This window comes from Dermacentor silvarum, chromosome 5 (assembly GCF_013339745.2).
Source record: "Dermacentor silvarum isolate Dsil-2018 chromosome 5, BIME_Dsil_1.4, whole genome shotgun sequence".
Classification (NCBI taxonomy): Eukaryota; Metazoa; Arthropoda; class Arachnida; order Ixodida; family Ixodidae; genus Dermacentor; species Dermacentor silvarum.
The window spans coordinates 28,350,724-28,370,637 of NC_051158.1; the positions used below are offsets into that span (position 1 = coordinate 28,350,724).

At 45.4% G+C, this 19,914-nt stretch overlaps 1 protein-coding gene and 1 long non-coding RNA gene across 3 annotated transcripts; one reads left to right on the top strand and one right to left on the bottom strand.

The window, feature by feature from the left end:
• Window positions 1-1,919: 1,919 nt before the first annotated feature.
• Window positions 1,920-10,380, bottom strand: LOC119453187 (uncharacterized). 2 transcript variants are annotated; one of them, XR_005192223.2, is made up of 3 exons: window positions 10,181-10,380; window positions 8,278-8,392; window positions 1,920-2,493 (listed from the first exon to the last, which is right to left on the bottom strand). It is a non-coding gene; the product is annotated as an uncharacterized LOC119453187 (long non-coding RNA). The 2 variants fall into 2 exon arrangements; XR_007467016.1 differs by lacking the exon at window positions 10,181-10,380 and adding an exon at window positions 8,591-9,467.
• A 582-nt stretch (window positions 10,381-10,962) lies between these two features.
• LOC119453188 (cytosolic endo-beta-N-acetylglucosaminidase-like) lies at window positions 10,963-19,656 on the top strand. Its single transcript, XM_037715206.2, has 5 exons — window positions 10,963-11,241; window positions 12,239-12,387; window positions 14,148-14,296; window positions 15,191-15,508; window positions 19,549-19,656. Exons 1-5 carry the CDS (start codon window positions 11,075-11,077, stop codon window positions 19,654-19,656), a joined length of 891 nt encoding a protein of 296 aa, XP_037571134.1. The 5' UTR covers window positions 10,963-11,074.
• Window positions 19,657-19,914: the final 258 nt, after the last annotated feature.

Genomic DNA, 19,914 nt, shown 5'->3' on the forward strand with positions numbered 1-19,914 from the left:
GTGTTGCTATCGCATTCATTGCTTCGCCCTTAGGGCGAAACTGTGACATTTTTTAATGTATAAACCAGAATATAGGTTGAGACTTTCCCCCTAAAACAGCAGCTAAAGTGGCCTCTCGTCTTGCATAGCAGTCTTTAGGACATTGTGAGTAGTCTGGCCAATTCCACTGGAGACCAACCTATATTATCAGCACACCTGCTTGCTTAATCAGCTCATGTTTACTACAATTCATATTGCTACCAAAGCCGCTCATCTTACTTCGTATGACATTGCTGTGTTGCTATCGCATTCATTGCTTCGCCCTTAGGGCGAAACTGACATTTTTTAATGTATAAACCAGAATCTAGGTTGAGACTTTCCCCCTAAAACAGCAGCTAAAGTGGCCTCTCGTCTTGCATTGCAGTCTTTAGGACATTGTGAGTAGTCGTCTGGCCAATTCCACTGGAGACCAACCTATATTCCCGTTTATACACCAAGTAAAATCTGAAATGTTTCTCACCAATATCTGAACATAACAAATATAGGCTTATAATGAATGTTGTAATAATGTACATATTTTGATCTCAAATTCAGCTTCGCTATATAAAAAAAGAAAACACTAATTCTGAGGCATTACGTGCCAAAACCATTACCCCATTATGAGGCACGTCATAGTGGGAGACTCCAGGTTAATTCTGACCGCCTGGGGTTGTTCAACGTGCACCAAAATTGTAGTACACAAATGCTTTTCCATTTTGCTCCCATTGAAATGTGACCACCATGCAACGCAACACGACAGCCACTAAGCTACCGCAGCGGGTTCAGTATAATGAAATCGACTCTACTGTAACACTCCATTTAATCAATCATAATTAATCTGGCTGCCCCTTCCTTCTCTTTCACGAGCATTACACCTGTTGTGTTTACCTTAATCATGATCTCACAAGGGACTGTGCATTCATCGGGCAACAACAGGTTTCCTTCACCCACATAAATTTCGGGCCGCACCTGCTCTCTATACACCTGGCCAGTTTCGGTGTAAAATAAGGTGCTGCTATTGTTTGTGTGTTCTTCATTACCGCGCTTCTCACACACTACTGTTCATCCACCACTGTGAATCGGCACCAATTCTGTTTGCAGTCATTTCATCCGCTCCCAAGGTTGCCGACACCCTGCTCACACTCGTGGCCGTGTCAGAAAAAGGCAGGAGAGATCTGGCTTCGGAGCTCAAACCTCATGGCAGTGTGGACTCGCAATGTTTGGAAGTTGGCTGTTGGCACCCGATAGGGCATATGCAAAACACTGGAAGCAGGATTTTCCACACTATATTAGGTTGTCCCCACCACAAGATGAGTGCCTGCCTGCCCAATCACAGCACCAATGAGGCGAGGGCAGGCTTGGAAACAGTCTCTCGTGAATGTAGAAAGGAAGATTTGGTGACAGACATAAAGGCTCGACCGATTCATGCGCTGCTGCTTATTATGCAGTTTTAGGGCGACGTCTGCTATCTTGTACGGGTCAAACTAGACAGGTGGGAAAGCACATTTTTAGAATTTCACACATGCCCTACTGTGTTCTGAGCAGGATAGACCACCATGGCATGGCATGCCAACATCTTGCACAAGCCTACAATTTCATTTGTTGCAGTGATTAGTGGGTGCACAGCCGCTACTCATCGAAGCATCAAAGCCGAGAAACAAACAGTTAACGTTGGTACTCCTTTGAAGGAGTACTGGTTTGACAGTTTCACTTTGTCATCATCTTGTTTGTATTACAAGATTTGAATCCTCCAAACACCATAAGAAAGCACAATGAATAATTTTCTCTATACTGGTTTCTACAAACTAGTTTTGATAGCCAGGGTGACAACCAGTTTGTACAGACCAAATTTGGTACCCAGGTATTTACTGAATCGCGATGCCGTGATACACTGGGTCACTCCATTCCTGCAACAGCCACGGCTTGCACACGCAAGTGCGGCAATAAGAAATGCAGATGGCAGTCCTTTAATGACAACATCATCATACCGAGCTTTATTGCTGCACAATATTGGAAAATTTTACTTGGTGCCATGATAGTTCTGGATGATGATGAGTCTGGCATATTGAGACCAACTTCAGTATAAAACTTTGGTATTTTATAACTGTTTCCCAACTTTCACACTTGTCAAGTGTCTTCCTCTTACATACCAGAAGCGCACAAGTTTATACAATCCCCATTATGTCAGTATTCCTCTAAAGTATTCACTGTGTGTTGGGTGGCAAAAGTTAGTCTCCTAATGCCCAGCATATGCCAGTTGTTGAGCAGAGAAAGGAGCCATGAATTGACAACAGTAACAAACTTTATACAGCAAAATAAAAAAGTACAATGTACTGTTACAATGGAATGGTTTCACAGGCAGCATCATTTGCTGTCTGGGAGGAAAATATCAGAGTGTCTGTTTAAGCCACACCTTTCACTTCAATTAAGAACACTCACCGTCTTGAGCCAGTCTGATCATGATGCACGCTTGCCCTGAAAACATAATAGAAACGCTTACAGTCGTATAATTTGAGCCTGCTGACACGACATTGCCAATGGGCATTCTAGTTGTTGGTCCAGGTCCAGCATTAGTTACTACCATAAGCATGGAAATTCACACGCTTTAACAAATTTTAAAGTTTAAGGCCTTCAGCCATGCCAAATTAAACATTGAGAAATTTTTTTTTCTTTGCTGAATCTACTGTGTACTTCAAAGATAATGTCACAATGACTTCCGACGTGGCGTCGCTGTTGAAATTTCCACTGATGTCACTTTAAACACTTCCTTGTCTTTCGATTGTCCCCAAGTGTAACTTTGCTCTTTCACAATGAACAATGTTCACAAGCTTCTGCCTTATGCCCGTTTAAAAGGCTCCGTTTTCTCTAATGAAACATCAAAGAGAAATATTAAGTTAAGCTGTATTGATAAATTACACTTGCATAATAGCATAAGGGGCCACTCTTAACCACATGAGGAGACTTGGTGTGTCAGAAGAGAGACAAAAGTGAAAGGCGGGTAGCAACATTGGCTTGAAGTACCTGCACCAGCTCGTCTTAACAGTGTGGATTTTGACATTACCAACGGCTCAACCCAACAAGCAGAGAAGGAGAAGGTCACCTGCAGATGAAGTGGGCGTCCCAGTGGCTGGTGTCGTACGACAACTTATGGTGTGTAACTTGGGTAACTAGGTATGTCCCACGGAGGATGTGTGCCGCTCTACAATGCCGAAAAAGGTTCCTTAAATTTCTTCCACGCGCAGCGGAATCGAACCCATGTCGCCAGTATGCTTCAAGGACAGCAACCCGACGCTTTAGCAGGCTGCGCCACACATGCACATGGGTATGCGCCACTTTTCAATGAACGTAATTTCACATGAACACTTTAGCGAGCTGCATCATGACTGCACTGGGTATGTGTCGCTCTTCAATGAACCTCGCGCCAACTAGGGGTCACTGCGTATGTTCCACTGGGATGCCATGCATATCGTCTCGGAAGCCATTGGATCAGTGATGCTACTGCGGACTTCTGATTTGGAGCAATTTTTGGAGCATCAGAAATTTCATTTTGGAGCACTTTGGAGCAGACAATTTGGCATTTGGGAGCAGCTTGGAGCAGCTGATTTTTCACATCCTTAAGTATTTAAAAAAAAACGAGTGTACATGCGACACACACACACACACAAATTGATATCGTGTCATGTCATTCCGTATATCCATAAACAGAAATGATGGACACATTGGCGGCATGCAGTTATTATAATCACATGTCATGCTTCGCTTCAAACAAGCGACAGTAGAACCCCGCTGTTACGTTCCCGGGCGCTGCGTCTTCCCGGCTGTTAAGCTCCCATAGTACCCAATGCATTGGTAGCACCGCTGTTGCGTCGCAAATGTGGGACCGTTCCCGCATCATGTGGCCTCTGGGCTGCTGTGCCTTTGTTCTGCGTTTTTCAAGTTTGTATGGCATTCTTTACTGCTGCTCTACAAAGAGCATGGTGCCTGGGTTTCAAACCAAGTGAGGTGCAGAACTATGTGGGCATAAATATACAGTAGTTCTAGCATTGTACCTGCAGACTGCCTCATTGATAGCAGTCTCTAGTGCAGTCAGTGAGGCATTGTTTCTTTTTTTTTGTAGAATCGACCATGTTACTGAATGAAGGCTCTCAGCAGCCTTCTGAATCATCTTCCATTGACATGGAGGTTAGGAGAGTCACTGATAGATAGGCAGCAATGCAGCTGCTAGGTGCTTTCCAGCCTGTACTTTTGTATGATGCCTCACTTCTGCAGCCAGGTGTCTGTGCCAGCCCAAGTGGTCTAGTGAGCAGAGCTCATGATGAGGTTCTCTTTATGAAGGGGTGGTAGATAGGTATTGTTACGAGATATCGTGGCATTACGATAATAGAGTCGGCACACGATGTGCTAAGTCGCGGGTACGAGGTGCCGACGCGCGAAATGCCTGGTTGCGGGTCCAAATAATAGACGCTCTGTAATCGCGCAGTCGGAGGGGCCGACGCGCGAAATGCCTAGCCGCGGGTCCGAGGAATAAACGCTCAAGGTGTCGACACTCGATGAGCGATGTGCCGACGCGCGAAACGCCTAGCCGCGGGCTCGAGGAGTCGACGCTCGAGGTGCCGACGCGCGAAGTGCCTAGCCGCGGGTCCGACGAGTCGACACTCGATGAGCGATGTGTCGACGTGCGAAATGCCTAGCCGCGGGCTTGAGGAGGCGACGCTCGATTAGCTTAGTCGCGCCTTCCGAGGTGCCGACGCGCGAAATGCCTAGCCGCGGGCTCGAGGAGTTGACGCTCGCAGGGCCGACGCGCGAAGTGCCTAGCCGCGGGTCCGAGGAGTCGAGACTCGTTGAGCGATGTGCCGACGCGCGAAATGCGTAGCCGCGGGCTCGAGGAGTCGACGCTCGAGGTGCTTAGTCGCGCAGTCAGAGGCGCCGATGCACGAAATGCTTAGGCAAGGATCCGAGAAGCCCGCGCGCGATGTGCTTGATCGCCGAGTCGGAGACGCCTACGCGCGAAAGGCTTAGCCGCGTGACCGAGGATTCCGTGCCCGAAGCGAGGTCGCGAATCCGCGTCACCGATGCTCCGAATGCTTAGCCGCGGGTCTGAGACATCTACAAAAAGCGGGATCGGCCACGCTACTGCGATGTCCACGTAGCGCCCGCGCTAATACTAGTCGAGATTACGGAAACCGCCCAGAGCTCGCGAAGAGACCGCAACAAGCGGTGCAGACGACGCCATCGCGAAGCGAGCACCGGACCAATGGCGAACCGCGCTGGAGTCACGTGGCGGGCGCGGGCAATCGGTGGCTCCGGCACGACCTTCAATCATTTGCTTTTTGTGTGCTTGTTTCTGTATGGAGGAGATAGCTGAAGCGGCAAATTTGAAGACGGAGAAATGCGCTTTCCAACGAGTCCAAGATGGCGGCGCTCGGCTGCGCCGTTCCGGAGATATCGTGGCTTGAAAAACGCCGCTTTTTCGCGATTTCTGCGAAATGTTTCGGCACCTTGGCTGATACAACAATTTTATTGCGATAGCAATTATATGGACACTCAAAAGCAGATTTCTGCCGTCGGCGTCGCCGTGAGGTTCCGTATGACGTCATTTGGAGAAGAAATCGTCGCCGGTGGTAAGTGGTTCTTGAGGGAAAGGGAAAGGTTGGCGCCGCGCGCCGAACGCTGTATGTGCGAGTGAAAGGGCGCGAGGGGCGCGTCTTTCACGGGGAGTGAACGCACGGCGGAGAACAAACGCGCGTTCCGCGCCGTGCGCGCTTAAGGGCTGCAGAAGTAGGCGTCTCTTTTCACCTTTACAATCACCATATATGTAGAGCAAACGCACCTTCTTCCGACGCGCGAGAAGCCGTGGGGGAGGGGGAGGGAAGGGAGGCGACGTTTAGCTGCGGCACCAAGTGCCTATTTATATCACAGGCTCCGGCAACAGTCACCAACGCCGCACGCATTTTGAGCGAACGCGGGCAAAACGCCGATGGCGTCGACAACAGTTCTGCGTGTTGCCGATGCTGCTGCATGTCCAAGTTTACACAGCTGATAAAGCTAATATCATTACTCCGTATAGCTCTCTACAAGTTTGCTATCGCAATTGATGCTTCGCCTTTCAGGTGAAACTGCGACCACTTTTTTTTTTAGAGCACTTCTACTTGGTTTTCAGCGATGATATTTCGGAATCAGATAAAATAAGAGTTACAGAAATTGAAAATGTGATTTTCAAAAAATCGATTTTTTAGCCATTTTTCGCGATGCGAAAGCCGCGTCCCCCCTTACTCGGGACGCACGCGCTAGTGCTGTTTAGTCTCCTGTTCGCAACTAAGGCTAGCCCTATCATCGCGTTGCACGTTTTAATTCCCCGTTGGTGCAATTGTCGGCGATAGACGCCGCCAAATCCGAGACTGTTTGGCGCAGTTAGGCGCAATTTTCGTCGATTGTATCAGGATGGCGCAGTAAATCCCATTTGGCGCACTTTGGCGCAGTTGGCGCAGGAGTGGAATCACTGCATTGGATGGTGCAGCGTGTCCGGAAAGAAGTGAGAGAGAAGAGGCCAGTTTTCGCATGACGTGTTTCTAAGCATTCACACGCACTGGTGCGCCACACATCTCGGAGGCCACGCGCAAGCTTTGTGGCGGTGGTGTTAGCTGGCGCTGAGTGTTCTTAGAGAACACTGGGTACGACACCTATCTAAAGATAGGTAAGACATTAGGCAAAATAATAACAAGAGCTTGGTGGTACAACCCACCGCCCCACTTCAAAGGGGACGCTCATAGCATCCATCCATCCAAGCGCTAAGGAGGAGTTCCAGTGAAGTACAAGCTTCAGACATAACTCGTTTCGACGATGGCAATACATTGTGTCGCTATATTCTTTCGATGCTAAACGCGCATTACCGACAACAGCCATAGTGAGATGGGTTCTGGCGAAAAATTTTTTTCACAAGGACCCAATAACAAAGGAAATGTGAACGATCCATTTCTCCGCAATGCAATGTTTCCTCACAGCTGGGACTGCACAGATAGCAATACCCTCCCTACTGCATGTTACTTTTAACAGCGGAGGTGTAAGCTCTTGGCTAGGCCGCGTAGTGTGAACAAGAAACTGCGCCTGGCAATGACATCACCTCGCGTTACCTAGCAACCACCTCGTGGCGAGGCGTGTGCTTTGCCTCCTCTGCGTGCCGTGCACATGATGCCTTGACATGGGATGTTAAGGAGAGGGAAGGAGAGCATGTGCGCTATGCTCGGGAGAGAGAAATAAATTGCAGCCGCACCAACGAGGCAACGTGCAGAGCTGCTGCCGACGCCGTCTGTGTTTCCCCCGCATTTACGCCGAACGCGCAGGTGTCCATGACTGCAGCGAGCACCTCTGGCGGCGGCTCGGCAGGTTTCGATCAGCAACGCCACGGCAAGTGTGAAGGCGCAGCTTGGCCGTGACGTCACCGGGGAGATAAAGCTCGGAGCCGCTGTGACGGCAGCAAAACTCTAACTCTGGCGAGTACATGTAGCCTTGACATGGGACGACCAAAGAAGATCTGGACACTCGAACAAGAAGCCGCTGATCTTGAAGCGCGTCGCGCGGCGGCGAGCAGATTCGGAATACCGTGTCTAGCAGCACTTAGCATTTCCTAGCAAAACTTAGCCAAGCCTAGTAAAACCTGGAAGAAAAGCTAAGTCGATCACCAGCTCCGCTGTTTACTCCAGCCTTGCCCCACTAGTGCAAGCTGCCCACGTTTTTTTGTAATTCTTTCCACAGTGCACAGAAGTTGCCCGAGAGTGACGAAAAAGTGGCGACGGGATGAGCATTAATAACTGCCACTTCTGTTTGCTAAAACACTGCAGTGCTATGCATACTTGCAATAGCTTTTGCTCAAGAATAGGTAAAGATTATGGAAAATAGCTCAATGGCTCGCTGGCGTCTAGTGGCAGTCATGTAGGCCTGTGGCGTCATTGGCAGGACCCATAAGAGGCGACCTTGAAAGCATCAGGTGAGAGCGAGCAATCGCTTATACGAGATTGTGGGCTCCCAGTCGCATACAGCAGAATAATGTGGCTCGCATCTTTACGGCAGCAGTCCCTACAGATCGTTTTAACGTTTTGTTATTGTGTTCAAAAACTTTTTCATGTCCTTTAATGAATTATAATCATGGCAGCATCGTACACAGCAGCTAGTGCAGAAGTAGAAATCCGTGCAGTACTCCATCATTTTTCTGTTAACATCTTACTCCAAACTGACAGTAAACGTAAAGAAACAAAGTGACACCTGTGTTTGATGGGTACGGCCACTGAAGGCTCCAGGCCGAACGTGCAGGGATAGCTCGGTGCAGGGGTATTTCAGCTCTCCACGCCCATCAAGGCGTTGCAGCTGCCATAACTTCCTGCATAAAGGAGGTGGAAGCCCACATGAGAATACATATGGCCTGTGAGTGAAAAATGATGCTGTCAAAGGTTAACAAATTGCACCTGTCAAATAAAGCGCTTCGCCAACATGATGCTTCGCTAAACTCTTCCAGGTGGCCTTAATGCCACGATAAAGTGGACCTCACCCATAAAGAAGAAATACGGGGATTACAAACCGAGAGTTAGAACAGAAGTTTAGCACGTGCATAGATGTTTCCTCCTCGGTATTTGCTTTGGACATGAGCACAGTCATTTCAGTGGTGGTGTTCGAGTTGTGTGAAGAGGGAGGAAGAGAGAGACAGAAAACTTTATTGTTGCTGAGCAGATTAATAAGCAGGCCACATATGCAAGCTTACGTGATGATAAGACGATAAGGCATATGCTGCCAGGTATTCTTGTTGCAGGGGCAGGGATAGGGAGGTGACATAAGGGAGTGCAGGACCACATATCTACATGATTAGATGGGTGTTGGCGCAGCTGCCACAGTGAGTACATAAAGGGCGATCTTCTGCGAGACCTCACAGAAGGTGGATGCAGGCTGGCATGGGGAAGGTGTCTGCCTCTGCCTTGTTGACGTCTTATGTGTGGGTGTAGGAAAGGGAATTTGCAGCAGGCTTGTCTGCATTGGTTTGAGGGATGGTGAGGCTCGTTCGAGTAGATCAGGGAAGTTTAGCACCTTTTATATAATGAGACAGGAATAAGGCGAGTACAATACAACAAATCTGTTCCACTCTTGTTCCAATCCAACTTTTGATGCTTTTCACAATATTAGCTCGAGCACCACCATCCCCCCGCATTTGCAAGTCAGCAAGACAGATGATAGCAATAGAATTAAATGGAAAGAATTGTTCGCTGTGCAATATGCCAACCACGAAACAAAATTATCGGAGAAAGAAAGATGTAGGCAGACATTTACATGCTGGCTGTTTACTCCCAACACCAGCACACCTGCAGCTGCCAAGACATCTGGTGGGACGTCTCGTCAACGTTTGTGTTGGTCCAGAGTTGACTGGCCATGCAATGAAAGGCAATAGCTCACAGTTGCACAGGATAGTCAAAGGACCGTTCAATTCCAGTGTAAACAATTCAAATGCCACCAGAAGAGCAAGTGCTTCGCTTTTTTATGACCCAGATGCAAAATAGCACAAATAAAGCACTCCATACCAATGGGACCTCCGGCTCGCCAGTGAATATCACATTGTCAAATATATTTTATGGCCAAAGGTCAATACCCTTGGACGCACAAGGCCACTACTGAACTCCTCGAAGGCGATTGGACTCTGCAGCCACCTCCGACACGCCAGCGAACGTTGATTCGAGGCTGTGTGCATACTGACCGACTCTCTCTTACCTTCATTTCGCGTTACCCAAGCTTAGCGTAGCCAACTGGGCATGAACTTGGTTAACCTCTCAGCCGCTCTCACGTATCTATCCCCTCTTTAAAGAAACACTGAATCATTTTAGACTTAATCCAACAACTTAAGAAACAGAGCTCAAAAAACCGCAGTGTTTCCGTTTCAGAATATCCGCGACTTTCTGTCTACAGAGCACTGTGACTCTACCATGAAAAGTAATCCTTTGTCTCCATCAAGGAGGGAGCCCAAGATAGCTTTTTCACTAGCTGCGCACGAGAATTTCGTCCACCAACAATGTTGCTTCTTCAGCCCATGGGCGTCGTCGTCGTCGAGAGCTCTTCGCGAACGAAGTATCGACATGTAACTCGCCCAAAATCGCGGTTTAGTAGAAAAGGTAGCACGCATACTTACACATGGAACGCATACTTCAGGTGTTTCGACTATTTTTAACAATTCGGTTTGCCTCCCTTGCCGTTTGTTGCTCCATGCCTGCAGCTAGAAGATACCTGCAACAAACTGCACACTGGCTCTGGCCAACCTCTCAGGTTCTTCCCTTGTAATAAATTTATCTCTAAGGCGCACACCCGCACACAGCAACTGCTTCGCGACAGCTGAAAACGCGATCGCGCGCTTTCCCTTTTGGCTCTGGCTTGGATTGTCTCGATCGGAGACAACTCTAAGCTGAGCCGCTGATCGCATGCTTTCAGTTTCGAAACTAGAATTCGAAACAGAAAGCACGAGCGCAGTTGTGGCGGTGCCGGTGTTCCACGTATCAGCTTGGATAGCGTGTCAGCTTCAGCGGCTTCAGTAAGCTATGCCAGCAGCCCACGTCGAGTACAGCATCGCTTCAACAGCATGTGACGAACATAGGCGAAGATAACCTGAAGTACTGTTGACGGTGTTGTCACTGATCTCCACTAGGATCAGTGGGTATTGTGGTTTCGTCAAGTTTCGTCCGTTCACAGCAAACCCCGCTTGCGCGCGCAAATCCGCAAGCAGCGTCTTCGTGCATTCCACGAAATCCATTACTCAGCAGTCCTGAACATTAATTTCCGATTATCTCTTGAAGAAACCCTGGTAACCCAGTGAATTTTCTTGTCAATCCTTCATTGCGGGCATGAGCTAGTTGGCTAAGAAGGAGAGTTGACTGGTGCCGCGTCTGAGCGTGAACTGTTCGTTCTAGCACGGCCGCTGGATCCAGCGGCCGTGGATCTAGTGTCGATTAGTGCAGAGTTTTGACGTATTGGCCATTTCACTAGGATCGTGGCCTTTTTGACTACCTGAAAGCGTGGTTGAGCGTTCGCAATGACTGACCGGGAGATCGGCCCGCTGAAGACGTTGGATGAACTCCTCAACTTCAAGGAACCGTTACTGTGCACTGTGGAACCGCTCAGGGACGTAAAGCGAGGTGGACCGAATGATCCGAAAATTCTCTTCTGCCACGACATGATGGGCGGCTACCTTGAAGACAGGCGAGTACTACAAGATCGAGCTACGGTGCAACAAACAATTAATCAGATGCACGTCGTGAATGTTAGGTGCAGCTGTATACAAACACACGCACACCTTCTAAATCGATTCGATCGGATACGAATATTCGAAAAAAAAAAAGGACCTTCGAATAATGAATTGAATACCAAAATTTTGCTCATTCGATCCTATATGCAAAGTGAAATGTTAAAAAATTGCGCCAAGTCTGCTTAGTTAAAAAAAAAATTATTTACGTTATCTTATACGTGCATGCGTACAGTACTGTCCTTCAGAGTTGGGCGACCTGTCAACTAAAGAGCTTTTTTTTTTTTTTTTTTTTTTTTGTAACTACTTTCAGTAATTTGGTGCACTATAACAAGGACGGATAAATTGAGAGCGCAGCACGTCGCCAGATATGGCAATAAATGCATGTTGTGTTCACTGGAAAAGATTAGTGTGATACTATTAGGTACAGCACTGCACATGGCATTAAAATGCAAGCTAAAATTCAATGAAAATTACTCTGCTGTAATCGAGGCAACAAATTCATATGCTGCATAATAGTAAGGCAAATTTTCATTGACTGACAGGAAATTATTGAGCAGGCGAGTTAACCGTGCATTTACGTAGGAACTGGTGCGTACGCCCAACAACCACGGATCTTCTATGGCAATATCTCTCAGAACAGTCCAAACTTGCCTCAGTGTTTTCTTCAAATTTGTACTCCTGCAAGCATTCCTATCCTTTATGACATTAACTGGAACATTCAGAACATGATCTTATGTTTGACAATTTTGAACAGTGAGTTTTCAAATCAATTCAAATGGAATAGCCAAGTCCGAAATTCTTATCTGAAGTTTCGAGTATTCTGAAATGCCTAAAACAAGCATTCTCACAAACCAAAGGTGCAAACAATAAAGTTTTGCCGCGGAGCTGAATAAACACATGTGAATAAATATTGCCGAGGTTATGAAAACTATAAGGCCGTGTTGATCACAGGTTTGTCCATGGCTGCGCGAAGCACAACAGCTACCGGTTCCATCATTGGCAGCTGATCGATAGCTTTGTCTACTTCTCCCACTACATGGTCACGATCCCGCCTCCTGGCTGGATTTCTGCTGGCCACAAACACGGCGTCAAAGTTTTAGGTGAGCTCGATGGGCTTACTCTCCTTGTTAAAGGTGAACCTTGGCTGTCTTGGCTATTGAATGTTCCTCAGGGCAACTACCAATCAGTTTTCCCTTCAAAGAACAGAAGTCTGGAGAGCTGCAGTAGTGTCAGCAGTTTGAAACTCACTGCTGGATGACAAAGTTTGAAGAAGCTTTTTTAGTATGGCACAGAGAAACACAAAGTTCTGTAGTCTCTTGTAACCATTGTGCCAAGAAATGTTCTTTCATATATGGCTAATGCCATAAAACGAAAGCTTCTTGCATCATGATAATGCTCTGATGTGCCGTAGTAGCCGTATGTAGACTGTATCTCTTGTAGCTCCGTGGTAGCGCTGATAATGAAGCGTGCATTAGCAAATGAACGTTCATTGCACAGTGAGGCTCGCATTGTTTTGTTTTTTTTTACCTCGAGTTTGTTTTATTAGTGATAAGTCTATTCGTGGTACAAAAGAGGGAACAAGCTCACAGGACCCAACAATACTGTCAAAGGGTCCCAACAAAACATTCCATGGTGCATACGCACCACTAGCACCGTGCTAACACCATAGTAGCATATTAGTAAAAATAATCAAAATAACACAAAAACTGGAAAGAAGAATTGCGTAGATTCCATGCACTGTGGGAATCTATGTTATCATTTTGCAGGCACCTGGTTGTCTAGCATTGTTTGGGGGTTCCACAAACCAATACCAGGTAGACTAACGTGTTCCTGTGAACTGAGTAGTAGTGTGTGTGGGTTGCAAGCGTAAGTGTGTGCGACAACAGCATCGTGACAACCACATTGTGGAAGATTGTATGACGGCAATGGTGTGATTTCTACCCCAGCCGTTCGACGCAAGCCAACGACATGGCGATTGTTGAGTTCTACATAGGTAGTGAAGGAGCATAACCGAGAGAAACACCGATTGGGATGTCACCAGTGACTACGTGTTATACAACCACACATACTATCGCGCTCAGTATGAGCTACAATGCGAAAGCGCGTGGCAAAGCAGTCACGCATTGTAGCTTGTACTGAGTGCGATAGCAGATATGGCTATTTCATGTAACGTATGTTAAAACGACGATGGCATTTGTACTTTGGCAAAGAAATGTTAAAACTTGATTAATTTGCGTGATCGCAAAGTCTGTAGAATGTTGCACAGCCTCTCCGTAGCATAAGTTGCTATGAGGAAAGTACTGGGCAAAGTGGGCTGGTCCCGGATATAGTGCAGCCTAACATGGCGCCTCAAGGCGCTTGCTATCACAAGGAAAGAAGATGATGAAGTGGCATGGGGTTGCACGCGCCGAGTGTTTCAAAGAGCGGGCTGGATTTCGAATCGGAGAAGCATATGTGCGATCGTGGCCTAATGGTTAAAGCACCGGTCTGCTGTGTTCGACGGCACAGGTTCGATTCCCACATCAGCCACAAATTATTTTTCTTAAAGCAGGGCCAGACAGGAACCTCCTTACCTACCTACCGCAAAGGGCTGAGATGGAGGCAAAGAATGCTTCATGTTAAAGTACAGAGATAATGAATAAAAGATTATCAGTAAGCACAAAGGTATGATCGGAAAGCAAGAAACTGTAGCACTTATGAATTACTACGTGTTTATAAGCAAACGTTTATAGTTTTCCAGGACATACTGTAAGAATGTGCTGGCTTGACATTAAGGTGACGTATGGTGAGCGTTTACAAAATGAGCGGACCTTATGTCGCCACAGGCTTCGATGTTTTTGCACTGTCTCTGGCTTTCCAGGTACCTTTATTGTGGAGGCAGAGCCTGGCACCAAGATCCTCAAGGAAATCAGGGAGGCCAACCTTACGTCCAAAGTTGCCTCTCAGCTTGCCCTCGTTGCTACTGCGTACAAGTTTGATGGGTGGCTTATCAACATTGAGAGTGAGATGGTTAGTGTTGTGTGAAATTTCCCAGACAGTGGTATTGGTGAATGAAAGTGTCAGCTACTTGTTATGTGAAGTACATAGACGTAAGGAATAAAAAAATAACAGATGAATGCCTTAACCAAACCTAACTTATGTACCTAATGGGGTAGTTCAGTGGCATTATGTTTCTTATCCTTAAAGTAGCACTAAAGGGCAAAACTAATTCGGTTTAGACTGATAAAGTATTGTTTCAAAAATATATTGTCGTTAATGTCGCAGTAATAGGTTGATTATTAAAAGATGAAATGCTGGCCAAACTTCTATTTTTCGAACTTCGGGCCAAAACTCCAGTGCAGGTGCGTTATTGTGATGTCATGTATTTGAATGTATTTTCTTGCATTTGGGGCCTTTGTGGCTTAGAAAATGTTTGTGAAATTTGCCAAGTTTAGGCTCTGGGTCTCGTGAAACACATTGTAGTTCATCTTTAAGAAAAACCAGGCCCGATTAGACCACATCAAATTCCACGACGTCGTGATGAGCTGGTGCAGGGATTTCAAGGCAGCATTGTCACCCATCTTTTGCTCTGGAGTAATTTATGGTGTACCAAGCTGTTTCTCACACTGAGAGTGGCTTTTTGGCATCAGAGAAAGGTAATTTACTATCGCAGCTCAAATTATTATTTTTATTTTGTGTGTCTTTAAGTTATGTGCTTGATTCCCAGCTGCATTGGCTGCATGAAATTTCGCCTCTCTTTAAAGAACCCCAGGTGGTGTGGGGTTATCTAAAGTCCACCTCAATTTTCCTCATATCGTAGGTGTAGCTTTGCCACGCAAAAAAACTAAACAGTTGCTCACTTACCTTATGTAATACTTTCTTGGTGCAAACGCCTTCCATTAAGACTATCGTGCTTGTCTCCAGGGCAAGAACAGTGGCCCGTTCCTCAAAGAGTTTCTAAAGGCCGTCACCTCGGAAACCCACAATGCCGTGCCCGGTTCGCTGGTCATCTGGTACGACAGCGTCCTGCCGAACGGGAAGCTAGACTGGCAGAATCAGTTAAACAGCAAGAACTCGTGCTTCTTCGACCTCTGCGATGGTATCTTCCTCAACTACGCCTGGACCGAAAAGATGCTCCAGAAGTCGGCGAGCCTCGCGGGGAGCCGCAAGACCGATGTCTACGTTGGCATCGACGTGTTTGCACGCAAGACAACGTATGCTGGTGGCTATGAAACGTTCAAGGTTAGGGCCAAGACTGGACTATGGTAGCATTAACATGTGTAAAACCCCCTTTTTTTTTTCCGGAATCTTAGTAAGGTGTAGCTCTTACATGATTTGGACATGACTACTAACTAAAACTCCAGAGAATGTTGTGAAGGATGAACAGAATAACGCAAGCACTGGCTACAGACAGCTTCTTTTTCAGGATCCAGCAGCGTGGGTAAAGTTCCACTTCATTATTCAGTGCTCCTGTTCTTAACGTAGCTTCCATTGTCACCCGACCTTTCTAGTACCTATAAGCATGCTGCAAAAGATGGTCGTCCTCGGTGAATCCATGCTGTTGGATATTCTAGCAACCTTAAAACATTCGGCGGCAATATCAACTGATACCGGTTGCCATGCGATCAAAATCTAATCTTCAGTTAAACCTTGTTTCAAATATTTTTTGCCTCGAAAGTGAGGGTTGTGGGTCTTAAACAAAGACAGGTCCTACGCTAGTAAATACACTATTCTTCCATCACTTTCTGTAACATGAAATGTCTCAGCTGTACTGCGCAGGGCTTTGTGGGTGCAAAGGCATGTGCAGCTAAGGCAAGAGTCAGTCTCAATTCCTCTCAGTGAGGTCTGCTGACACCGTTCTTTATCAGTTTAAGAAACAGTTAACATAAATTTCATTACAAGCAATTTTATTTTTTAATTACTCTGTGGTGGAGAGTCAAATGGGCTTAATTTGAGAGTATAACTTAGTTGATGACCTGCCGATGACTCATTTGACAAACTTGGTGACGTTCCTCGTTTAACCACTGTTGATAAGTTCAACCCTCTTTCTCTTGTTCGTTTAACCGCAGTCTTCTCAGCTACATTTAAAATATAGTAGTGGCTCATTATGGACGCCGTTAGTTCGCTGAGAGACTCTTATGCCAAGACACGTCAGCTCTTCAAAGTATTTTATGATGCCTTGTTGGTAATATACAATTTTGAGCTCTTTTACACTAGCATAAGGTGATTGTCACTGCTTTATGCCTCTGGCAAGCATTGTTTTGCATAAGGTTCAGTGCCAACAATATATAGACCAACTGCGATGAAATTTCACTCTGGCTAAATTTTTTATAAAGGAGTAGTATGCACCACTGAATCACTCGTGGCAAAGCCACATGGCTCGTAATTGTATAGTTTTCTTGTTAGCTGCCTTTAAACAGCACCTAAGCAGACGACGCGTGCACCTTGTGGTTGTCGCTATGATGCCAGTCCCAGCATGCAGCCTCCGAGATTTTTCAGTGTGACCCAGGTGCCACCTTATCTCGGAGGCCAAGCCAAAGAGCTGTGCGTGCTAGGTCATGCATCACTTCCGGCAAGTGGTAATGGCGGAATTATTATAACTTTTTTTCAGTTTCAGTATCAGAAACGGCTATTTTTCGCAAGCTTTTTGTTGCACTACTGCTCGTATTTCAAACATAAAATTTTACATGGAGGCTCCTCTATATCTGCATTATCCTAAACTAGGCTTTTACGCAGTTCAAAATATTGTTATACTACTTATTTAGTACAAATTTCACTTTAGATAAATTCGTAATAAATTAGTAGTGTATATTACTGAAGCAATGTTGGCAAATCTGCAGGGTTTGTAATTGTTTAAATTTCTTATTAGCAGCCCTTTAATAACACCTAACCAGACAATGCATGCATCTGTTGCTTAGTGGCTATGGTGTAAGCCCCAGCACATCGACTCCCCGAGATTTTTCAGTGCACCAGGGGCAACCACAGGTTTTGCCTAACCTTGGAGGTCATGTGTCACGTCTGGCCCATTGTAACAATGGGCCAGAATATTTTGGTATCAAGTACGCCTCCTTTTGTGAGCCCTTCGTTTCGCATTCACTTGTTTTTCAAACGTAAGAGTTTGCATGAAATTTGGTCTGTAGCTACGCTATAAATGTAGGCTTCTTTTGTGACCCAAAATTTTTGTTGCAGGCGGCCTTTAAGGATTCCGCATGACGCTTGAATTTTGAAATACATTGGGACATCAATATAACAAGCACAGATGTTAAAATTATTGGATATAACAAAGTAAATCTGAAATGTTTCTCGCCGATACCAGCATGTAACTAATGCATGCCTATAACGAATGTTGATTATAATGAAGGTATTTTTTGTGTTCCATGTAACTATGTTTTAACAAGGCTCGACCATAGAAGCTTTCATTTTATTTCAACCGGAAGGTAGGGTTTTACATGTAAGCTTGACCAAAGATGAAGGTTAACCCTTCAATGTACAATAACTGGTACAACATGCATTAATGAATGAAATTGTGTAGAAAGCTTAGTCGCCAGGTTTGTGCAGCAAACCTGACTAATTGCTTCATTGACTGTCCAGCATTGACGTAAACAGCACGAGTAATCCTCAGCGTAGATCATATAGCGCATTTAGCTGTGCACACATACAATGGAACAACAAAGATGTTCGCTCTAGTTCGTTAGATATGTTCCCAAAAGGAATCATGTTATTTCTACCCTGTCAAAAAAAGCAGTTGACTCCAATTGGGAAATTTCCAATTGTAAATTAGTACGTAATTGGACCAACTGGAACGTGGTCTATTCGTTTTTGTTAGAGTGACCAATTGTACCCAGTGGTTAACAATTGGTTTGAAACCAATTGGTTGGAATGACCAATTGCACCAATGGGCAATACCAATACCTATATATATACCTCACAAAGCAACCGTAAATTGGATTCCAGCTGTCAGAAACAGGTTTGCCATAGCCTTAGTATTGCATGCATAGTATATAGCTATAACTCATTCCAGTTTCTTTGAATGGGTTCATAAACTGGAAGTATGATTTCCCAGTTGGTTACATTCTATTTTATTCCTATTGGTAGTTCAATTAGACTCAGTTGGGTATGTAAGGTGGGCCTAGCTGGTTCAAACTGGCAAGTACAATTGAACTCAATTGGTTACATCCCTGACTCAATCGTAACCAATTGGAGGTAAGGATTTCCCAATAGGTCCAGTAGATTCCAATTGGCAAGTCCAATCAGACTCAATTGGTTTCACTTTGACTCGATCGTAACCGGTTGGAACTAGGGAATTTCCAATCGGTTCCAATTGGGTCCAGTTCATTTCAATTGTCAACTCCAATTGGTTTCTCCTATGACCCAATCGTAACAGGTTGGAAGTAAGGATTTTCAAATTGGTTCCTATTGGTCCCAGTTGATTCCTATTGGAAAAGCTAATTGGAGTCAACTGTTTTTTTTTTTTTTTTTTTTGACTGGGTACGTTCAGGTGCTTGTGGGGCTGTAACACTAAATCCTCTGGAGTGTTCTTGGAACAGGATGCTGGTTGTTGAGCTTTATTGTGGAGGATTTTTCTTCATTTTACTGATGGAAAAAAAAAAGATAAGATTAGACGTAAAAGAGCAGATAAATGTGACACACTCTGTACATTTGGACGACCTGGCCTGCCTGCTTGCTGATAGTGTCTCCACCTTTATTCTCTTTCTCGCCTTTAATACTACTACTACTACTACTACTACTACTACTACTACTACTACTACTACTACTACTACTACTACTACTACTAGTAATAATATTTAATATATAATTCTTTATTGCCCGTAATTTCTTCACAGTATTGTGAAGAAATTGGTGTGGCACACAGTATTGTGTGCCACACCTAAGCATGCAGGTCAGCAACATGGCGACAATGTTTTTCATTATCTCCCACAAAGTTCAATGTGCACGTAAAATACACACAGATTCTGCTAGCAGAGGCTGAAGTTTAGTACAGATGATTAAACGGCATCGAGCACTCAGTAAGTATATAGTACAAAATATGATAACAGTGGAACATTTCAATTGTTTTTAAACAATATCAGATAGTAATGAGATACCATTCCTGCAACAACTTTTTTGCCTGCGTGAAGCTATAAGTCCTGTTGTGTTCCCTTGAGATTGCATTGATCACAGGTGGAACATCTTAATTTTTCTAATTGGAGCTCTTTGATGATTGCACTGTGCGGAAGACAACTGTGCCAGCCTCGGTAACGTGAATTCAATTTCTTTGCCAGGCCGTCGAAGTGGCTCGCAAACACGGTCTGTCGTCAGCCATATTTGCTGCCGGCTGGGTCTACGAGACGCAGGACAGGCAGAAATTTGCAGAAAATCAGTGCCGGTGAGTTTCAGAGGTGGTTTATTGAGGCCTTAAATGGTTTATGGGTCAAAAATTTGACCGTCCGGAAAATTCAATGGCATAAAAATTGTTGGTGCCACCATTGATGGTCTAGCCCATGACCTTTGGTATTAATTAGGCTAAGATAATTGAGGCACAGTTAATTAAAATAGAGTTCATTAAGGCACTCGAACCCACAACCTTTGGTGGAAGTCGAAACACCTTGGTGGGAGGAAATAAGTACTAATAGGAAGTAACAAATGCA